Source organism: Hypanus sabinus, chromosome 3 (assembly GCF_030144855.1).
Source record: "Hypanus sabinus isolate sHypSab1 chromosome 3, sHypSab1.hap1, whole genome shotgun sequence".
NCBI lineage: Eukaryota > Metazoa > Chordata > Chondrichthyes > Myliobatiformes > Dasyatidae > Hypanus > Hypanus sabinus.
The window spans coordinates 102,745,136-102,764,650 of NC_082708.1; the positions used below are offsets into that span (position 1 = coordinate 102,745,136).

General features: G+C 38.6%; 1 protein-coding gene across 2 annotated transcripts in view; it reads right to left on the reverse strand.

Moving 5' to 3' along the window:
- Window positions 1–19,515, reverse strand: part of LOC132391547 (probable ATP-dependent RNA helicase DDX60) — an 81,526-nt gene that overhangs the window by 38,494 nt on the left and 23,517 nt on the right. For both annotated transcript variants that reach the window (XM_059964881.1, XM_059964880.1), the window contains exons 14-23: window positions 16,448–16,617; window positions 14,166–14,324; window positions 13,151–13,300; window positions 12,521–12,640; window positions 11,305–11,400; window positions 8,598–8,713; window positions 6,990–7,120; window positions 3,531–3,640; window positions 1,397–1,501; window positions 1,181–1,309 (exon numbers count right to left, since the gene is read on the reverse strand). In XM_059964881.1, coding sequence (XP_059820864.1) covers window positions 1,181–1,309; window positions 1,397–1,501; window positions 3,531–3,640; window positions 6,990–7,120; window positions 8,598–8,713; window positions 11,305–11,400; window positions 12,521–12,640; window positions 13,151–13,300; window positions 14,166–14,324; window positions 16,448–16,617 — 1,286 coding nt within the window. The remainder of the gene's footprint in view (window positions 1–1,180; window positions 1,310–1,396; window positions 1,502–3,530; window positions 3,641–6,989; window positions 7,121–8,597; window positions 8,714–11,304; window positions 11,401–12,520; window positions 12,641–13,150; window positions 13,301–14,165; window positions 14,325–16,447; window positions 16,618–19,515) is intronic.

Here is a 19,515-nt window from a genome sequence, read left to right on the forward strand (position 1 = left end):
ATGCACACTACAATCTCCCAAATAAAAGTAGTTCAAACACACAAACCATTCCAAATTTATACACACAAAATATGGCCCAAAAGTCAGATAGAAATAATACAAGGTCCTGAAAGCTAGCATTACTCCTCATTCATACAAGGTACCCCATATTAAGTGAAGCACATAAGAGCATGCAAAACCAAAACCTCTGCACTATAATTATAAGATCTAAAACCCATGAAGCACTAGAAAGAACACCACAGAGCTACTAACAATAGCTGTATCTTGATTCAACAAAAAACTCAAAATAATGTAGAAATTAATTAATTAAATACATTAATGTAGCATCTGTAGATGATCAAAATCCAAAGCAACACGCACAAAATATTGAAGGAACTCAGCAGGTGAGGCAGCACTTATGGAGAGGAATAAACAGTCGATGTTTCAGATGCAGCACCACAAAACTAAAAAGTACCAATTAAATTTGCCAATTTGAAAGAACAACTAAAGTATTATTTTAAGCACGTAAGATACCCTAAAACAGTGTAATACTTCAACCCACCACACCCCCCGCCTCACCAAAAGCAGGCCAAACAATACAAGTTAGGCTCAAAATAGATCAGATGGCATCCCAGACAAATAACTTTCCAGATTATTAAACAATAAAGTACACCACAAAATAATCATGCATCTTAAAATGTTATCCCATATTCACCAAACAGATCCATTCTAAAGTAATGCCCTTTATGAGTCAATATCAGCTAATATTCAACTGGCAGTATGGTTCTGCAAGTCAGAATGCAGTAGATTCATATTTATTCCACGGACTTGAGCAGGAATATCTACATCCATTCTCAGTACAGCCACTGCACTGAGGCATCGCTAGGCAAAGAAGTTAAAAATATGAAGCCTGCCTGCTCCCTCCAATGGACACCAAAAAAAGACAGTATCACTCCTTGGAACAGCTAAGCAATTATCTCTAATGTACTAGTTATTATTTATCCTTCAATCAACATTACAAAATCAAATAGTTTTTTTACTCTATTGCTGCTTGAAGGAGCTTTCTATATCTGTCATATTTGTTATATTAAAGATGGCGATTTTTCAGAAAATAATTGTCTGAATAGTATTATGTAAATACAATCTTTTCTTTTTATTACAAACTTAAATGTATTTCTATAGTTAAACTGATAAAAAGTACCTCATCTCTGTGTTCTGACGCAATCCAGTTTACTAACTCCTCTTTTAAATCAGCTTCGTATTTTCTCACATCATTCTTTTTAATAACAATCTTATCCTTAAAGTGTTTGTATTCTTCAGGATTCAACTCCTTTGAGGAAAAAAAATCAATAGGAATCAGGTATGTGAAATTTAATATCACAGTCACATTATAAGCAAATCATTTTAGGAAATATACCTGTAGTTGAGGCCACGATGTCCATGTTTCAGCCATTGTATCATACAATCGGAGGCTCTCTGGTGGAGAGAGACTCAAGTCTGAAGGAAAACCATACTTCTCAATCTAATGATTAGAAAAAGTTATTAGATTTTATGGTTGAGCAACAGATAAAATGTTATCACTTTTGTCTAGTGTCTTTATGATTGCAAATGAGCATTGAAGAAACATAGATGCAAAAAGTCTATTCAACAGGACAAACGGGTATTTTGGAGAATCTCTCTCAAGAGACTCTCTGAAAAAAATACTGGATAATTTACTTAAAAATAAAAGTAAATCAAGTTTATATGCTCTTAAGAGAAATCAATAATTGATTCAATATATCTCAATAGCTACAAAGACATTGTCTAATTTAGTATCTTGGGTGCACTCAAATTTCATTGAATTACTTATAATGGGAGTACATCTTAAATGTCAAGATGCCTTCAAATATTCAATGTCATCATTTCAAGTCAAGACCTTCATCGGGACTCATTTATCCTGACCTTTTCAGTTCTTCAGTATTTTCTGTATTACTCCGAATTTCTTGGATCTGAAGAATCTTGTGTATCAAATACTCAAACACCTTTGCTGGGACAAAATAATTTCCAGACATGTCTGAAAGCTTCCAGGGATAGAAATCTCAAACACTAAAATTAGTATTGTGAAGAGCCAAATCTCTGGGTACAAAAATAACTCAAGTATTGACAGACAGAGCAGATACACCACTGACTACATTTGATATGCCAGGTTACAAAGCAAGTCTGATCTGGAACTTAAGACAGATTGGGAGAATGGACAAAGTGGCAGATGGAATAGTGTAGGGAAGGTACAGTCATGCACTTTGATAGAAGGAATAAAAGTGTAGACTGTTTTCTAAATGGGGAGAAAATTCAAAGGTATAAAGAAACTTGGGAGACCCTGTGCAGGATTCCCTAAAGGTTAACTTGCAGGTAGTAAGGAAGGCAAATAGGATGTTTGCATTCATTTCAAGAGGTCTCAAATACAGTAGCAAGGATGCAATGCTGAGGCTTTATCAGATAGTGGTCAGACGGCACAAGAGTACTATGAGCTATTTTGGGACTGTTATAGAAGAGATGAGTTGGCATTGGCAAGCGTACAAAGGAGGTTCTGAGAATGATTCCAGGAATGAAAGGGTTAACATATGAGAAGTGTCTGATAGCTCTGGGCCTGTACTTGTTGAAAAGTTTTTTTGGGGTGGGTCCTCATTGAAACCTACCAAAAATTGAAAGGCCTAGATGGAGTGGATGTTTCTTATACTGGGTGAGTCTAGGATCAAAGGGCACAGTCTCAAAATACAGGTAAGGAGAAATTTCTTTAGCCAAAGGCTAGTTAATCTGTGGAATTCATTACCAGACAGCTGTGGAAGCGAAGTCAATGAGCATACTTAAATCAGAGGTTGATAGGTTAGCCTTGGTTAGTCAGATCGTCAAAGATTACGGGATAGGAGATAATAAATCAGACAAGATGGAATGGCGGAACAGACTCAATGGGCCAAATGTCTAATTCTGCTCCTCTGGTGATAAACCACAGCTGAAGCCATCTGAGCAACACATTAGAGCAAGTCAGGCAGTATCTATGGAGAGGAATAAACAGTCAACATTTCAGGCCGTGAATGGAGAGGGGGAGCAAACCAGAGTAAGAAGGGAGGCTGAAGAAGGAATACAAGCTGGCATGTGCTAAGTGAAGCTAGGCGGGTGAGTGTGGAGGGGTGCGGCGGGGATCGATGAAGTAAGAAGCTGGGAGGTGATAGGTGCAAGAGATAAAGAGATGAAGGAGGGATCTGGTAGGACAGCTGCCAATGGGAGAAAGCATAGTATTTTAGACAAATTGTGTCAAATTTCAGCAAAAAAAAGTAGAGGGTGGATTTGGATGACTGTTAAAAAAGTGGCTGGGCTTCCAAGCATTCCAAATTGGTAAATCCTTTAATCCAGTTTCAGTTTTAGATGAACTATGGACTAGTATTATGATGCCAAATTTTGCAGTTTTGCAGGATCAATTAGATAGATCGGAGAATCTTTCCTTAATCATTTTTGTGTCCTGAAGGTATAAAATCATTTGATAGGATTCCCATAGAAATGTGCGATTTACTTACATGGCTTGCTGTCAAAGCTGCACAAGGGTGATATGAAACAAACTCCATGTCTGAGCCATCTGAACTGCACATATACTTCTCAAGATCATTGTATCGTTCCCCGTACATCACTAAGTAGAAAAGTAATGCTCAAAAATTATACAAACTCAAACAGAAATTTAATTATCCCAACAATTTAATTAATTTAAAAGTCTGAACTGTAACACAAAGCAATCCAAAATTACCTAGTTGAAATCAGAACACATTGAGGTAGGTATTATCAAACCAAAGCAGAACATGTTTACCAATATGTTTATGTAATAATACTCATAAGGTTCTAATGATTCAGCACAGAAATATTAAGGGAACACAGTGATACGCAGATTTGGGAGATCAAGGTTTTGTCCTTGCTTCAAGTTCAAGTGCAAAGTTAGAATGATCACAACAACTATACAATATCCAGAAAGAGCTACTTCCTAGCAGAGGGAAATTATCAGGCACTGGCTTTTAACCCGAAGGCGTCAATACAAGTCAAATCTTCAAACAAAGATTTTGGTGGTAATAATAATTTCAATCATTCCCATTAATTATAAAAATCAAGAATTTCTAATCACATTAGTATTAAAGATGTATGCAGGGGGATTAATTTAACATTAATCTGATACCCCTATACAACATCATTTAATCACATGTATGATGTCCATACAATTAAAGCACACAGTCAAGTCTATGCCCTGGGCACCTTGTGATTTGATTCAGTTAACCAAGTTTCAGTCTTGGAACTTGTCAAATCAACCAGACTAGGACAACCTGAAATTTATTTTTCAGAATATATTTTGACAGAGAGATCTCACTGACTATATGACAAACTTTAATTGCCTGAAAATAGCTACCCTATGTTTTTGTTCCAGTAATTTCCAATTAACCTTAAATAAATAGACAACAAAATAATTAAAAAATTCTTTGTGTGTGAAATAACTTTTTACATTTCTTGACATCAGTATCAACTATACTTCATTTGAAAATCCTGTACTTCCATCTGACAACAAATCTGCTTCTGGCAGGAAAAAGATAATGCATGTTACCTTACAAACATTCAATCATTCTAACCTCACCATCAAATCTGTAGATGAAAGGGGCTACTGTAGTAATCTGGCAAACTGACCTCTACCTTGCTGAGACCTAGCGACAACTGTCAGACGCTTCTTATTTACCCCCCAAACAGGATCCCACTAAGGAGCACCAAGCCATTGTCTCCACACCATTACCGACCTTTATAGCTGTGGGAACCTCCCATCCACCGCCACCAACCTCGTAGCTCCTGCACCTCCTGTTTCTACCTCCTACCCAAGATCCACAAACCTGTGTCTCCAGGTATACCCATTGTTTCAGCTTGTCCCTACCTCACCGAACTCACTACCTCCATACCTCAACTGTCTTATTCCCCCCCCTCCCCAGTTCAGTCCTTTCCTATTTGCATCCGTGACACTTCATATGCTCCAGATCTTTTCAATTATTTCAAATTCCCTGATCCTATCATCGTATTTTCACTATGAATGTGCAGACCCAATACACCTCCATCCCACACCAGAAAAACCTCAAAGCTCTCAGTTTCTTTCTGGACACCACACCCAACCAGTTTCCCTACCCCACCACTCTCCTCCATCTAGCAAAACTTGTCCTCACTCTTAATAATTTCTTCTTTAACTCCTCCCACTTCCTTCAAACAAAAGGTGTAGCCGGGGTACTCGCATGGGTCCGCACTATGCCTGCCTTTTTGTCGGCTACATGAAACAGTCTATGTTCCAAGCCCGCACTGGTGTCTGTCCCTCACTTTTCCTACGCTACACTGACGACTGCGTTGGTGCTGCTTCCTGCACCCATGCTGAGCTTGTCAACCTCATCAACTTTGCCTCTAACTTCCACCCTGCCCTCAAATTTACCTGGTCCATTTCCAACACTTCCCTCCCCTTTCTTGATCTCACTGTCTCTATCTCTGGAGACAGCTTATCTACCTATGTCTAATCTAAACCTACAGACTCTCACAGCTCCCTGGACTATACCTCTTCCAACTCTGTTACTTGTAAAAACGCCATCCCCTTCTCTCAATTCCTCCGTCTCCAGCTCATATACTCTTAGGATGAGGCTTTTCATTCTAGAACGAAGAAGATGTCTTCCTTCATCAATGAAGGGGATAACCTTCCTCTACCATCAATGCTGCCCTCAACCACATCTCTTCCGTTTTACTCATGTCTGCTCTTACCCCATCTTCCTGCCATGCTACCAGGGATAGGGTTCCTCGTGTCCTCACCTACTACCTCACCAGCCTCTGCGTACAGCACATAATTCTCTGGAACTTCTGCATCTCCAACGGGATCCCACTACTGAGCACATCTTACTCCCCCCCCCCCCCCCCCCCCACCTTCTGCTTTCTACAGGGATTGCTCCCTATACAACCCCTTGTCCATTCATTCCCCCCTCTGGCACTTTTCCTTGCAAGCAGAACAGGTGCTACACTTGCTCCCAACACCTCCTCCCTCACTACCATTCAGAAACCAAAAGAGTCCTTCCAGGTGAGGCAACACTTCAACTGTCAGTCTGTTGGGAGTCCTAAACTGTGTCTGGTGCTCTTAGTGTGGCCTCCTGTATATCAGTGAGACCTGACATAGATTGGGAGACTGCTTCGCCAAGTACCTACACTCTATCCATCAGAAGAAGCTGGATCTCCCAGTGGCCACCCATTTTAATTCCACTTCCCATTTCACTATGTCAATCCACGGCCTCCTCTACCGTGTGAAGGCTACACTTAGGTTAGAGGAACACCGCCTTATATTTTGTTCAGGTAGCCGCCAACTTGATGGCATGATCATCGATTTCTTGAACTTCCAGTAATGGCCCACAACCCCGCCCTCTCCTTCACCAGTCCCCTCTCAGTTCATCTTCTTACCTGCCCATCATCTCCCTCTGATGCTCCTCCTTTTCTTTCTTCCATTGCCTTCTATCCTCACCTATCAGACTCCCCCTTTTCCAGCCCTGTATCTCTTTCACCAACAAACTTCCCAGCTATTTACTTCATCCCCTCCAGGTTTCACCTGTTGCCTTTTGTTCGTGACTTTTGTGGTGCCTTTTCTCTCTTCCCTCCCTCACCTTTTAAATCTACTCCTCATGTTTTTTTTCCTCCAGTCCTGCCAAAGGGTCTCAGCCTGAAATGTTGACTATATTTTTTCCATAAATACTGCCTCGCCTGCTGAGTTCCTCAACCATTTTGTGTGTTGCTCAGATTTCCAGCATCTGAAGATTCTCTCGTTTGTGATTTAATCATTCTTGCCTAATTCATCTCCAAAAACAGAACCTATGTAACTTAACCAAGAAAAATATTCCCCATGTCAGAAAGTGGATCAAATATACTTTAAAAGTTTTTTTTTAATTTTCCAGCCATATGTGGAATTAAAAAGGACAGAAATGAAAGACTGATCATACCCAGTCTAACTTTGAACGATTTCTGGTCCCTTGGCATTTTCAGTTGTTGCTTCTTTTTGCCACTAACTTTTACAGGATTTTCCATTGTCTTCTCTATTTGTTGCCAGTAATTCTTTACTGTCTGAAGCCAGCTATTGTAAAAGGTAACAAATTAAAGTGCTGTTAATAAGCTGATATTTAAAAAAACAGTATTAGTATTTCAATAAATTTGTAATAATAAATTCAAAGTTTTCTATCTTCCAAGTTAAATCAACACTAAGGTTTCAACCCTTATTCGCAGTTAAAAAATTCAATGTACCCTGATGCAGAAATACATTTGGCTAAATAGCTGTTATAACACCAAGACATATGGCAAACCAAAAACACAATTTCATCCATATAATTCATAATTCAATTTATAATTCATTTCACCTGTTAAGCCTTAAACCTACTAGGCAAAAATAGTCAACTGGAGAAGGGACAAGTTCAATGAGATGAAAACAAAAGGTCAGACTAAGGAAACTTAAATCAAAACTGGGGAGGCAACAATGCAGTTAACAATTGGAGACCCCAAGGTATCGCAGAGGTCAGCACACCACTATCACAGCTCAGGGTGTTGGAGTTTGGAGTTCAATTGCAACATCATCTTTAAGAAGTCTGCCTGTCCTCCCCATGAAATATGTAGATTTTCTCCGGCGGCTCTGGTTTCCTCCCAAATCAAAGCTGTACCGGTTGGTAGGATAATTGATCATTGTAAATTATACCGTGAGCTGGTTAGGGTTAAATCGGGGGTTGCTGGGGCACTGTGGATCAAAGGGCCAGAAGGGCTATACCGTGCTGTATCTCTAAGTGATTAATTATGAGACTGATATTCTACAGTCATGTTAACAATAAAACAATAGCAAGAGGTAGGAGCTGATTAAAAATGCATGAAAGAAAAAGGCATGAAATAATGAATACTTGATTACCAGTCCTCATGGCAAAAGATGAAATCTGCTGAAGTCACTAAAAACAAAAGCTGTAACTGACAATCCAGGTGGCTAAAAATATTAAACAGGGCAGGAGCTGTATCTACGGTAACATCACATGGTCCAGATAGGAGGTATTTTCTGATTGTTGAAGTATCTGAAAAAACTGGAGAAGCTTTGGCCAAAAATCTTTTGCGGGAGGTGACGGAGAACTAGAAAAATGCAAATGCTACACACCCTTTGTCAAAATCAGCAAAGGGATATATTCAGATAGAAACTTTATGGTAAGAAACCTACAATGAGTCAAACTTAGTAAATCACTTCACAAGGATGGTTCACTGGTAAAAGATAAAGTAGATAGCAAACCCTGTCTACAGAGGAGGGTTCAACGGTAGCATTCAAAGAGCTGAAGAAAGTTTCAGAAGAAAGAATTCTTTTCATACAAAGTGACGGTACGGACTGTGTGCTGTAATTATTACATCTTACAAACTACCCACCCACCAGCCCTGTCATGTCTTTCTACTCTTATTTGTCAGGAATCTCCCATTTACCCATTGACCTAAATCAAACTGAAAGCAATCCAAAGTGACTACAAATTCAGTACAGAATGCCAGTTTAAGAAACAATGCAATACTAGGCAAGAATTATTTTGAAGAGTTACTGGGCAAGAACTTCTGGTTTGCTGATTGTTGCAGAGAGAGCCAGGAAAGGACACCGAACCATCACAAGCAGATGTTCCCAGACTTCTGCTCCAATTTCTTGACCAATACAATGAACCTAAGAAAAATGCAGTAAAATAATTAAGTTCAAATTCTAATGACCAATTGTACAATGTAAACAGAAAGTTCCAGTAAATGTGATTTGCCAATTAATCTCAGATAGATGGAACAATTTAGAAGGTCAATACAACCTTTGGAAATAAAAATATTTATTTTGAAAAATATTTGCTTAACAGAAAGCCACTAACTTTTTAAGAGTTGAAAATTTTTCTGTTCAGTTTGTGGATATCTATCCTTATCAAATTCACAAAGCACGATCACAAAATTTAAGATACTAATAAGATTCACTCATAGAATTTGTGAGGAAGAGAAACAACTCATCTTCTCTATTTATTTATGAAGGTGCAGTGTGGAATTGGCCCTTCGAGCCACGGCACTCAGTAATCCTGGTCTAATCCTAGCCTTATCACAGGTCAACTTATGACCAATTAATCTATCAACCGGTACACCTTTGGGCCGTAGGAGGAAACTGGAGCACCCAGAGGATCCTTCAGGCACTCAGAGCATCCTTCAGGCAGCAGGGGAAATTGAACCCCGGTCACTGGGACTGTAAAGCGTTGTGCTAACTGCTACATAACTGTGCCACACTCAGTACTACGGGGCAATAAAAACTTGGATGTGAAGTCATTTTGTTGACTGGGTTGGCAGCCCCTGCCAAGTTCCTCCTTCAAGTCCTCTCCAATCCAAGGACATGTGCACAAACATCTCAGGAGAGTGCAATACTGCCATGCTCTATCTGATGCACTACATTGTGGAGTGTAGATAGTGCCAGCTCTTTAAAGGATTCCTTCGGCCTTTACTCCACTTTCACTAAATCACTTTGCTTTCATTTCAGCTCCACTCCTAAAGTCTAATATTGACCTTAGCTGTTAAAATAACGGTAATGGGTCGCTTTATCCTGGTCAAAAAAAAAATGGCTTGAGGGGAAAACATCCCACAGGAACACACTGCTGCTTATAATATGGAATTCAGTGAGAAAGGGGGGTTTAGGTTACAGAAAATCACATTAAGGTTTATTTTCTAACACCAGAATCCTTCTGTAATGCGAGGGCTGTCTGTATGTAAACTTCAGCTATCAAGTTTCTCACATCTTCCACTGAATACTAAACTATCAAATTATTTTATAGAAATTGTCTGCCCATCCATTTCTAACAATTATTCATTTCATTTAATAAGGATTTAACATTATTAGCTGAATAAGGTTTTCTTATTTCAACAATATGGAATACAAGTGAGCCCATTATCATTAGATGTAATTGATTGTATGGCAGCACATCAGTTAGTACAATCGCTTTTCAGCTCCAGTAATCACCAAACAGGATTCAATTCCCACTGTTGCCTGTGAGGATTTTGTACGTTCTCACTGTGACTACTTGGCTTCTCACCCACATTCCAAAGAAATACAGTTAGGCTTGGGGTTAAGCAAGTTGTGGGCATGCTAACTTGGCACGAAAGCATGGTGACACTTGTGGACTGGCGGCGTCACAATCCTTGTTGATTTAATCTGAGACAAATGACATTTCACTGTGTGCTTCAATGTTTCAATATGCATGTAATAAGCTAACCTTTATAGTTTTTCTTTAAGATAATCATTAACAACAACAAAGAGAAAAACTGAAACTAGCATACAAATTAAACAATCTAAATGACGCATAAAGTTATGCTTTGTGATAATTATGAATCATTTCCAAAGCGAATCATTATGTTGAAATTACCTTAGATTCATGCAACCATTTCAATTGCATCTTACAAATAATCTAACTAGTTGGAAAATGTTGTTTTAAAAAGTTATAACTGACTACTGTTATTTTTACTCTGTAAGATACAATTCTGCTTTCTTGTTTCTCCTCAAAATGACAACAAATGCTACAGTGGAGTTACACGCCTAATGACAATCATTTCTATGCCAACCAAAGTAACCTTTGCAAGATTAATATGTCGGCTGCCCAATGGATGAAGTGTATCAATAACGGAAAATATTCAACAAATGCTGGGAATCCACGGCAACACACACAAAATACTAGAAGAATATAGTAGATCAGGCAGCATCTGGAGAGGAATAAACAGTCAACGTTTTAGGTCAACACCCTTCATCAGGACTCTCCATACTTGCTGCTTGACCTATTGAGTTCCTCCAGCATTTTGCACGTGTTGCTCTGGAGTACGTCAGTCCTTGATTCTGCCCCAAACTACATCAAACTCCAGAAGGGGAAAAAACATACACAAGATGCAAGAGGGAAAAAAAACTATTTTGTCATCACTCTCAAACAAGCTATTACCCAACACAAGAAGTGCTCAGACAGAGCCTTAGTCTACTTTTCAACTGTAACTAGCACTGTGCTTTCAAAAAAATATACATTTAATAAGTTTAGGAAAATGTATTTCAACTATTGAGAACGTTTCTGGCAAAAATACTAAATACATTTTTCGGGTAACAACAATATTAAATAGATGTCATACATTCCCTGCTTTAAAATTTTCTTCCCTTACTTTTACTAAATTAATTAGACCAAACACAGATGAAACATGACACACATTTGTAATTTTATTATCTTTTTTCTTCAATCCCCAAATTCTGTGATGCCTTACCTCATCAAAAATAACATATTTAAGCTTCTTCACCCAGGCTTGACGTTGAGGAGCAAGAACAAGCCTTTCGAAACACTGAGGAACTGTGATGAGTATCTGAAACAAATATTGCAATTAGTCACATTCAATTTTGAACCGGTACAAATGCAGCTTTGGACAGTCTTAGAAATCAAGATAATCAAAGAGCTAAAGCATGGAAACAGGCTTTTCAGCTTATTAAAACAGTGTTTACTATCAACCACACATTTACCTTTATTCTACATAAATCTCATTTTATATACTTTCCACATGCTCATCAACTCTCCTTTCACACCACAGACTGAACCACAGACCTACACACTAGGGGCGTTTTACAGTGACCACTTAAGTGGCTGACTTCACATCTTTAAGCTGAAGAGGTGATCTGGAATACCAGGTCAAAACCAGCAAAGCCACCGGGAGAATGTGTAAATCTGCACAGATCTGCCAGTCCCTGAAAGCTAAGAGCAGCATTAAGTGTTAACTAGATGACATCAAAAAACAATGGAAAAGAAACAAGCAACAGTATACAGTCCACTTGCTTATTTGTCAAGAGGCAGAGAAACCGTATAAGATCAAGCCTTTATCCAAAACCAATGTCTAGCTTCATTACAATCTTACTTTTAGTTTTAAAGTAAAAAAGGCTGGGCAAAATTTGTCAGTTTTTTTGCTTAAATCAATTTTTTTGGTGTTTGTGGGTACTACAGTGCAGTTTTCCTGACGAATATTCTATCAAGTATGCCAGATCATCTGACTTCTCATTGAGAAGCTCATTACCACCAATGGTAAGGATAGTTATGCCAAACTATACAAAGGCCAATTGGGACAAAGGTTAACAGGGAAAACAGCAAAATAAAAAAAACAGTAATAAGACAAAGTAATTCCTGAAATATACACAGGATCAGGCACCTTGTAAAATAGAAGATAGCATATATAAACTGAACAGAAATGATGCAGCACTTTAAATGACTAGGTGCTTTTAAAACCATTAGATCTACCCTTTAAAATGTTTGATGATGCACATCGCAAGAGAGAAAGGTTAGCTGATACAACCAAAGACTCACACTCATACCTCTTAGCAGCTAACAAAGAAATAGTATATAATCTATAGAATTTGAAGACCATGCCACAACTGCAAGAGCAGTAAATTATAATCTAATGGAAATCGTGGCTTATTTATAAATATAAAATGACCTACTTGGCAGTTTAAAGCATCTTGTCGATAGTCACGTGTGAGAACACCACACACAACCATTCCATCAGGTAAAGTTTTGCTAAATCTGTTATAAACAGTTGCAACCACTTGGTTCACAAGAGCCTATTAATTAAAAAAAATAAGTTCACTGAACAATATTCACCAAGTATCCTAGTAAAATCAGGAAATAATAAAAATTATTACAACTATTAAAGACTGGGATAATCTATTAGGAAGCACGTATTTGAAAGTTGAACACTATAATTTGTTCATCTCTGACCAGTAAAGTTCAACACATTTTAAGACATAATACAGGTTTGAACATGGATCAAATGTCCTCTTTGAAATTCAAGCACGACATCTAACCAATACATCTTCCTCATTCCATCTTACGATAACACTAGGACAGAGCTGATTTTGGAGAGAATAGTTGTTATCAAGAGCCCCAAGTCACATTCACAACCTTCCTTCCTTTCAACAAAGCCACACCTTTAATAATGCGTAATCAATCTCAGAGCTGACATAAATACAGTGTCATTTTTGGTAGTATCTTGTAATGTACGTTTGAAAATTCGTTTGAAACATTTCCATTTAAGTGGGTAGATTTATTAAACAGGTATTTAAAAGTCATACCTTTGTGGGTGCAACATACACCAACACACCATCATCACTGTCACGTAGAACCTTCTCCATGCAATAATAAGAAGCATACGTTTTCCCTGAGGAGGTTGGAGCAACTATCACTGCAGATTCATTATTATCCACTGCATCTAGAAGCTCTCGCTGCAATTAATCAAAGTGAATTTCTATTAATCAGTTACCACCAATAAACAAACACGAAACAGGTTCAAGAGATTCATCTCACCAGTACTTATCTCCCACCTAAAAATACAAGGGCATGTTAGTTCATCACTGTTAGAGCATATATATACAAAACCAAAAAGGGAAAAGGATCATACTGGCCAATTTTCTCTTAGATAATATCATGAAAATCCTGACAAGAGACAAGTGTTAAAGAATTGAAGTACATTTAACATTCCAGATATAGAAAAAGGCCATTTGCCAACTTTCTCTCACTTCTAATGAAGTAACTTTAATCAGAGTTTGGATCATTTACTCTGAAAGCTTCCTTCAATTGGTGTTAGTTTCTGCTCACAAAGTTGCCTATGATCCCTATCAGCACACTACAATTTTTGACGCTTAAAGCAAGCTCTTTTTGTGTTAGTGAATATCATTCTAAGAATTGATTTCATCTCAGGCCAACCCTTGGAAATGGACAAAACTGAGAGTCCTGCTCTCTCCATCCTCAGAGAATTTTTCTAGCCCCTAATTCCCAGATGCCGAGGGGAAAATATTACAAATGCTATGTGACACTACTTTTTTGTGCATCATTTTAACTTTACCCTTAGCTTTCTCACTGACTCAAAGCTGGAATTGTCTAACAAAAGTCTTCACAATTCCATATGAGCTTTCCCAATTAATTCTCTCCTTTTGAAAGTTGAACATTTGGAAAGGCAAGCATAAAAAGTACAGTGACAACTATAAATGTTTGTACTCAATTTATCCTGTTCTTGCATGATTTGTACCAAAGTTTATCAATGTAAAGATCACACTACACATATATACAAGGAGGAACATTTACAATTACCTGCCACGTGTCTGGAATGAAATGAGTAACCCTGGGATCTGGATCATTTCTCTCATCTCGCAACAAGTATTGACCCATAAACTTCAGCTGGAAACGAACTGGATCAACACCAACTTCAAATTTGTTCTCCTTCTTAGAACTTTTCGAACGTGCTGCTTTCTGTTTTATTAAAAAGGATTGTTGTATTACTTTCACAGGCATGGATTCATAGCCCTTCTCCTCCAAGTACAAATTTCCTGATGGGATACAATTTTACAACCCACTGACAACTCATTCAAAGTCACATTCCTGAGTATGGACAAGTCCAGCACATCCCAGAAAATATGATCCAAGGCTGTGTATACCAGTTTAGAAAAATGATAAAAGATGCAAAATTTTGACAGGGTTCAACATATTAGGTACAGTACATATCTTTTCTTCCTCCAAATGGGGAAATGTACTTCAGAACCAGGATCAGAACCTCACCATACAGGTTAAAACATTTTGACTGAAATGATTATAAAGAAAAACTCTTCATGAGAGGTCAATGAACCAATGAAATTTTCTACCTCAGGAGGGCAGAGGTCAAATTGTGCATATCTTTAAAGACTTACAGACACAGAAAGATACAAGGTATGCGGAGAGGCCAGAGAGATGGCATAGAGATAGAGAAATAGATGCACTAATCCTGAATGGCAAAACAAGCTGGAAAGATGGTTTCTAGTAAGATGGCAATATGATCAAGTACAGCAGCCTCTCTAGTCCAAACAATGGTGCAATTGTTCATGTCTTTTTTACAATTGCAAGACACTGCTGGATATTAAGAACATCACATATAGCAGGTATACCCCCACCAGCAAATTGCTGTTTAGCATTGGAGCTGGGCTTGTCGCACACCACACTGCATGCAGCTTGTTTCAGCCACCCAGACAGCACAAGATTCCAACGAACAGTGGAAATGATTGGCTTAAACGTTTTTCTTGTGATTGCAAGACACTATTAGACATTGGTGATGTAGAACACTGTGAGCCCGATTCATTGGTTCACTGGAAAGACCAATGGTGGGGGAGTGGCACTGCCTCGATTGTTGCATGGACAAGGCTCTCATGCCTCAAAGTCGCCTGCTGTGGTCACCGAAGGAGACCCCGGGGCTGGTTGTGTGCCAATGGATTCTATTCCAGGTTGGAGGCTGGCCCCTCCCAACAGTGCTTCTCTCCAGCTTTCGCTCCTGGGTAGACAAATTGGATCACGTTCATCTGCGGCTGCAATCGCATGAAGTAAGGAACTGTTCTTGCAGCTCCAGGACAACATCCGTGCAATATCAGTCCACAGGCCATGATGCTCATGGACCTGGGTTTTATATTTTGTAACGATATGTTTTTCTGCTTTCATTATTATATCTGCCACGTGTGTTGTGTGTGTCTGTTGATGGTGTGTTTTGCACCTTTGCCCTAAAGTAGCCTTGCTTCATTAGCCTATATTTCTATATAGGGTTGAATGACAAAGTGGAACTTGAGCTTGAAAAATCAAATGGTGTCATTCTACTTTCATTTTCTATACATCTGTCATGTCCGAAAATCCACTTTGGGAAAGAACCAAGTTAATACTTATTGGATCAGAAAATCCAAATCAGCTTGCCTGCTGCATCATCAGCATATGAGCAACTGAAACTAAGTCACATAGCTTGGTAGTGAATGCTACGATAGCTTTAATTTACCTCAGTATTGCACACTGTGATGGCTTTATCCACCAGGCAAATCAAGGAAGTCGTAACAGTAATGGCTTTAAGTGCATACAACTTCATTTAGCTTCTAAAAAGGTACTGATACTGTAACACATGCACTGAAGAAAATACAAATTGTAGTAGTTAATTCTTGACCCAAGGGATAATAACATTGTAAAATTTGAAAAAATACACTAAAATCAACGTTTAAAAAACATGACTCAACAAAATTTAACACAAGACAAAAATATACTCAAACATTTCCAGAAAATATCCGCTATTGACTCTTCTGCTGCTCATCCTTCTACCCTGATGGTATGAGAAAACCAGTGTAGTATATTTCTACAGTATAGGAAACTTTCAGCTCAAGGAATGGACCGATAACAACTATAGCAGAATTAACAGAAAATTCACTGAAGCTCAAAGGCTACAGAAAGCTGATAAATCACCACTGCAGATCCTAAAACAACAGCACCAGTTTTAGAGATAAAGGATCCACCTTTTGTCAGCCTTCATGACAAAATGAGTACCATCTGTAAATTATTTTAAAAAAAGCAAAGTTTCAAAAATTAATTTTTACCTGTTCAATGTCTGGAATGGTCTGTGCTAATTTGTTAAATCCAAGCTCTTTAAGATAAGTAGCTATAAGCTTCAGTTGGCTTTTATCCATCTGCTTCTCATACTTATCCAATATATTGTGAATTCTTTTCATCACACGGCCTGCAATAACATTGTTTCTCTTGGTGCTTTCTAAAGAAACAAAAATGATCTGATCAGTCATCCAATCACTACCCAGCTTTTTAAAACTAAAAAAAGCAAGCATTAACATTTTCTAGAACTGACATTAATTGACACAGCTTAATTTAATGTGAATAAACCTGGAACTTTCAGTGGGAAGACTCCTCATTCCACACATACATCACTATAGTCAAAGCCAATGGAACATGTTTGCAGATGAAAATAATGATTATTAATCAAAGAACTATTATGTTGGGTACAGTTCCAAGATTTAAACAAGGATCTCCATTTTTCCACCACTTTGATTTTCAAAGAATTTGTTTTACTCCATGCCTTCTGCTCCTTATAAAGGAGCAGATACATTCATATACATTAATGATCTGGAAGACGGGGTGGTAAATTGGATTAGTAAGTATGCAGATGATACGAAGGTAGGTGGCGTTGTGGATAATGAAGTAGTTTTTCAAAGCTTACAGAGAGATTTAGGCCAGTTAGAAAAGTGGACTGAACGATGGCAGATGGAGTTTAATGCTGATAAGTGTGAGATGCTACATTTTGCTAGGAATAATCCAAATAGGACATACATGGTAAATGGTTGGGCATTGAAGAATGCAGTAGAACAGATTGATTTAGGAATAATGGTGCATAGTTCCCTTACAGTGGAATCTCATGTGGATAAGGTGGTGAAGAAAGCTTTTGGTATGTTGGCTTTTATAAATCAGAGCATTGAGTATAGGAGTTGGGATGTAATGTTAAAATTGTACAAGGCATTGGTAAGGACGAATTTGGAGTATTGTGTACAGTTCTGGTCACCAAATTATAGGAAAGATGTCAACAAAATACAGAGAGTACAGAGATTTACTAGAATGTTACCTGGGTTTCAGCACATAAGTTACAGGGCAAGGTTGAACAAGTTAGGTCTTTATTCTTTGGAATGTAGAAGGTTGAGGGGGGACTTGATAGAGGTATTTAAAATTATGAGGGGGATAGATAGAGTTGACGGGGATAGGCTTTTTCTATTGAGAGTAGGGGAGATTCAAACAAGAGGATATGAGTTGAGAGTTAAGGGGCAAAAGTTTAAGGATAACAGGAGGGGGAAGTTCTTTACTCAGAGAGTGGTAGCTGTGTGGAACGAGCTTCCAGTATAAGTGGTAGAGGCAGGTTCGGTATTGTCATTTAAAGAAAAATTGGATAGGTATATGGACAGGAAAGGAGTAGACAATAGGTGAAGTAGACCATTCGGCCCTTTGAGCCTGCACCACCATTTTGAGATCATGGCTGATCATCTACTATCAATACCCGGTTCCTGCCTTGCCCCATAATCCCTTGATTCCCCTATCCATAAGATACCTATCTAGCTCCTTCTTGAAAGTATCCAGAGAATTGGCCTCCACTGCCTTCTGAGGCAGTGCATTCCAGATCCCCACAACTCTCTGGGAGAAGAAGTTTTTCCTTAACTCTATCCTAAATGACCTACCCCTTATTCTCAAACCATGCCCTCTGGTACTGGGACTCTCCCAGCATCTGGAACATATTTCCTGCCTCTATCTTGTCCAATCCCTTAATAATCTTATATGTTGCAATCAGATCCCCTCTCAATCTCCTTAATTCCAGCTTGTACAAGCCCAGTCTCTCTAACCTCTCTGCGTAAGACAGTCCGGACATCCCAGGAATTAACCTTGTGAATCTACGCTGCACTCCCTTTACAGCCAGGATGTCCTTCCTTAACCCTGGAGACCAAAACTGTACACAATACTCCAGGTGTGGTCTCACCAGGGCAAGAGGATTTCCTTGCTCTTGTACTCAATTTCCTTTGTAATAAAGGCCAACATTCCATTAGCCTTCTTCACTGCCTGCTGCACTTGCTCATTCACCTTCAGTGACTGATTTCCTAGATCTCTTTGTATTTCTCCCTTACCTAACTTTACCCCATTCAGATAATAATCTGCCTTCCTGTTCTTACTCCCAAAGTGGATAGCCTCACACTTATAATGGAGGGTTATGGGCTGAGTGCAGGTCGGTGGGACTAGGTGAGACTAAGCGATCGGCACGGACTAGAAGGGCTGAGATGGCCTGTTTCTGTGCTGTAGTTGTTATATGTTTATATAGTTGTTAGTTGATATTATAAAGTTCCTTAATGCCCTCCTCCTAGCCTCATTAATATGTCATATCAAAATATCCTCAGACCGCCCCTTATTCAGACTAAACCAATGATTTTATTCATTTTATATTCCTTAGTAACTCTTATCAATGTTTTTTATTAACCACACCTGCTGTGTGAACTTTGTCCTCTAACAGATAGCCCCTTGATATTATCACTTCATGACATCTCAACTGGGCAATAGTTTTACAGGGAATCTCTGGTTGAAACCCCGATATCCAGTTGATATAGATATCCAAACCAGAGAAAAGGATATAACTGACCATACTTCTGTGTTCCTTATCACGGATACATTTCTATTTTGTTTTAATACCAAATCTTGGATTTAGCTCTCAAAATCACCTTCATTTATTTTACATACTCAATTTTGGCTGCCATTCAACACAATTATCAGTCAGTGACATTGCGCCCAATTTCTTTACCGTTAACACAATGAAAATCTATGCAACAAAGCACTCGCGTGGTTTATTCTCATGAAATAGACTGTATAGAACAGACCCTTCAGCCCACAATGTCTGTACAATGCCAAATTAATCTCATTTTTCTGCACATGACCATACCCCTCTATTCCCTGCATGTTCATGTGCCAAACTAAATTGCTCTTAAATATTGCCATCAGTCTGCTACCACCATCCACCCATCACTTGCCAGCACATCCCCCAGTCCCCTTCCTCTCCATTTACTCAGTCGAGATGAGGGATCGCTGTCCAAACACTAACTGCCCATTTCCATCTGCAAATTCTGCCTCG